General features: G+C 45.7%; 1 protein-coding gene across 1 annotated transcript in view; it reads right to left on the bottom strand.

Moving 5' to 3' along the window:
* ENPP6 (ectonucleotide pyrophosphatase/phosphodiesterase 6) overlaps nt 1–3,951 on the bottom strand; it is a 92,223-nt gene that overhangs the window by 4,391 nt on the left and 83,881 nt on the right. Inside the window, exon 7 of the mRNA XM_011364028.1 lies at nt 631–754. Within this exon, the coding sequence (XP_011362330.1) occupies nt 631–754 (124 nt within the window). The remainder of the gene's footprint in view (nt 1–630; nt 755–3,951) is intronic.

Here is a 3,951-nt window from a genome sequence, read left to right as displayed (position 1 = left end):
CAAACAGGCCCTCTTTACTCCACCTCTCTTCCAGGCTTAGGAAGTTGTTTGGTCAAGGAAGGCACAGTAAATTTGCTTCTATGTGAGGCATCCCTAGTCATTCTGGCTCATTCTCAAAGTCAGTCTCCCGGTCATTTCCTAGCTTGCCCTTGAGCACATCCCTGCTTCTGACCGGGTCCTAAGCCAAATGACCTCCACAGAGGTGGGTGCTCTAGACAGGGAAGAATTGTGGGAGAGTCAGACCCCATGAAGCAGTCACGTCAATTTTGAGACTCACAGCTGTCAGCAACTTGGTGCCTGATAAGCTTTCCTGGACATCAGATAGCTGTGAAATAACATTTTGATGAATTAAGTAAAAAATGAATCATGAACATGTGGAATACATTTTCTTCGTTGCACTCAAGATTTAAAATTTACAAGGAAAACTATTTGGCCACATTTGCCAAACCCAAGAAGCATTTGAAAGCAAGCCAGCAAAAATGTCTCATGGAGACCGGCTGGGTTTGCTCAGCTTTGCTCATAAAGAGGGTTCATAAAAAAATCACGCCAGCCTTTACTAGCGCCGTAAGCCCATGGAGACACTTCCTTGGGAATGGATGACTAAGAGAATTTGGTCATTTCCCCACCTACCAGGTCCAAAGGCCAAGAAGATGCCCCTCATATCCATGAGCTCGTTGTCATATCCATGCCACCCACGCTGCCAGCCTTCCCTCTTGCCAGTGCTGTTCATCCAATATGGAAGCATCTCTCGATTCTGAAACCAAGCAAGACAATTACATCTCACCGTGTCACAATAATAGTGATCAGTGAGCATCTGGTCCACACCATCACCCAATGTGGGGACCCTTTCTCAACATTGGGGTCATCCAGCCTTGATCTCTTCCTACTTTAGGTAGCTCAGACCTTGGTAGCGAGCCCATTAATTTGCCAAAGGGCTCTAGTTATGAAGGTATTTTCTTACATTGAGCTGAAGTGTACCTCATAATCAGTTTTAGAACCACTAAATATAGCATGTTAGCGACAGAAAGGAACATAAAGTGTTTCTGTGGTATAATGAAAAATATATTTGGCCTTTCTCCCAGGTTCCTGGCACAGAGCTCTTTAAAACCCTTGGAATTTCCTGAGTGATAGGCATGCTTTTTGTTATTCATAAGGACCCCCTTTCTTCCATACCTGAGTTTGTGCCAGTAGATGACTTTTGGGGTTAAGGTGGCAGAGACTAGATAGCTTCAGGACGGAGACTGGTGACTGGAAAAACCAACCACCTGATTAGAGGGTTAGAAATTTCAACCTCATCTCTGACCTCTAAGGTTGAGTTCAGTCACGTGGCCAATGATTCAATCACTTGTGCCTGCACCATGAAACTCTGTATAAGACCCTGGAACAAAGCGGCCAGAGAGCTCCTGAACTAATGAAAATGCTGATGTGCCGGCCGGGTGCACCCAAGGAGAACGTGGGTGCTATGCCCCTCACCCCATGTATGTCCTCCATTTGGCTGTCCTGAGCTGAATCCCTTATAATAAAACTGTAACCATAAGTATAGTACCTTTCTGCGTTCTCTGATTCATTCTGGTGAACTATCAAACCTGAAGGGGATTGTGAGAACCCTCAAATTTGTAGCCAAGTCAAACACAAATGTGGATAAGCTGGGGACCCGGGACTTACGGCTGGCATCTGAAGTGGGGCAATCTTGTGAGACCGAACCCCTTAATATGTGGGGGCTGCTCTAACTCCGGGTTGTTAGTGTTAGAATCCAATTGAATGGTAGGAAACCCAATTGCCGTCAGAGAATTGTTGGAAAACACAGCGTCTAATCTAATCACCTCATTTTTCTAGCAGAGTCTTTGAAACCCAGAGGCGGTCCACTCACAACCAGCCGGATGCTCTTTACACCGTCGTGCTGCCCCATCCACCTCTCTTCTAGCTCCACCCTCAGGAGTGGCTCAGAATAAACAGTCCTCTCCTCTCCGTTTGGTCGAACGTTCGAAGACGGGCGCTCATGCTCCTGGAATTTAGGCCCTGTAATTCTTCATTTCCTTCAGCCGTCCTTCATTTGGGATGGGTTCCAGAACCATCACTTCCCTGTCACCCTTCTTTCTTTCAGAACTAAATTTTCTTTGACTGCAGGTGCTCACTTGTGAGCCAAAAGGCTTAAAGGTCTTATGAATCCTGAGGCGGCTCTAGCCAGTTGGCCACGCCTGAGTCCTTCAGACTAACCATTCATTCCTGGTATTCCAATAATGTTCTTCCTAAGCAGGGTTTAATATAACAAGTATTTCAAATGCAGGAGGTAGAAATGACTGATGGTGATGAATGACCAGAATCAAAACAGCTAACGTGCCAGCAGCTCTCAGCTTGGCCCACAAGACTTGTAATAGTCCAGTGTAGTTAGTGCACCATACAGTTCACTAAGAGCCAACATTGACATTCACTTAATCGTCACAGCATCCCAGTGTGGATCATATTATTTTCCCCACTTTGTAGCTGAAGAAACGCAGGCACAGAGAGGTTAACTGACACTCTTAGAGTCACACAGCTGTTGAGAGTTAGGGGTGGGATTGAAACCCAGGTACTCTGTCTCTTGGTCCTTGCGCACCTTTTACGACCTGCGGCCAGAGGTCATTGCAGTGCTCCTTCTAGCCCTGGACAGTGGGGTGTCCCCCTGCCCCTTGCCTCCTCACTGAGTGGTGGTCAGTTACGAAGTACAGAGAAGAGATTTTGGAATTGGATTGGCGTGGGGTTAAATCCACTTTGCCACCTTCTAGCTCTGTAATCCTGGGCAAGCTACTTAGCTTCCTTGAGCTTCTGTTTCCTTACTGAACGTGACAATACCTGCCTCGCCGAGTTTTTGGAGGAGGACGTGACTATGCTAAATACCTGCCAAACAATAGGTGGTCGCTAAATGACTGCGGATGGTCACCAGGTGTACTGGTTACGGGGCAAGGCGCTCTGGTCATATGCAGCGGGGCAGTGATGGTTGAGTTCTCCTTTGCTTGTTTAGCTGTCATATCGCATTGCACGCCCATCTAGAGTCTCACCCCATAAATCGCTCCTTGGCATTTCTGCTTTCCAAATTGCACTATTTCATTGACTCTCGTTTCCTGAATTTCCATCATCCCTTGTCCCTCCTTCTCCAGCTGTAGCTCGTATTTTTCCATGGGAATGTTTTTATTAAATTATTGCCATTTCCAGCTTGTTATACTGTGTTGTTCTTTATCTGTCTGTGGCGACGATCACAGCACATCCCAATTTAGCTTCGTCAGCTCATTTACTGTGTCGCTTCCTCTCTCACAGTCTACGAAGCAGTGATTCCTGAAGCACTAGGTAGGACATTTTGTTCTTAACGACTTCACTAAATTACGAACCCCGTAGACATATGTACCCCATGACATAGGGACAGGTGAAAGGGAGACCAAGACCGATTACCTGATTTAAAAATTCCACTCTGAATTCCACAAATATAGCATACAGCAATGAAAATCTCAGCCCTGAAAGTAATTGGGGATCTGTCTGATCATAGGTAAATCCACTAGTTTTTATTAAAGTGACAAGCTGCTCTAGTGAAACAATTGTTCTGATTGATTTTAAAAATAATAATAATAAAATGGCTGGCTGGCTATACAAGAAGCTAATCATTTTGTCTAAGTGATTGAATGGAATTACATATACAGCCTTAATTTCAAAATGATGCATTGAATGATTTTCTTCCTCTTCCTTTCCTACCTAGTAGCTTTCACCATCTTCATACTGTACCCCGCATTATCCTCCCAAGTTCTTACATATGAGGTGGTACTGATGAAGTGTGGGTCACAGGCCTCTCAGCCCTCAGAGCAGGAATCCCAGGCAGCAGATCCTGAAGCTCCTGGTTGAGGAGCCTGACCCCATCTTGACCATATCAGGTCTAGGGACTGCCACATAGTGCCACCTAGTGACATCCTAGGGAGGTGCCCT

The sequence above is a fragment of the Pteropus vampyrus genome, unplaced genomic scaffold (genome assembly GCF_000151845.1).
Source record: "Pteropus vampyrus isolate Shadow unplaced genomic scaffold, Pvam_2.0 Scaffold92, whole genome shotgun sequence".
In the NCBI taxonomy this organism is placed as follows: domain Eukaryota; kingdom Metazoa; phylum Chordata; class Mammalia; order Chiroptera; family Pteropodidae; genus Pteropus; species Pteropus vampyrus.
The sequence above is the reverse complement of the archived record's forward strand: the minus strand, read 5'-3'. Positions and strand labels throughout refer to the sequence as shown.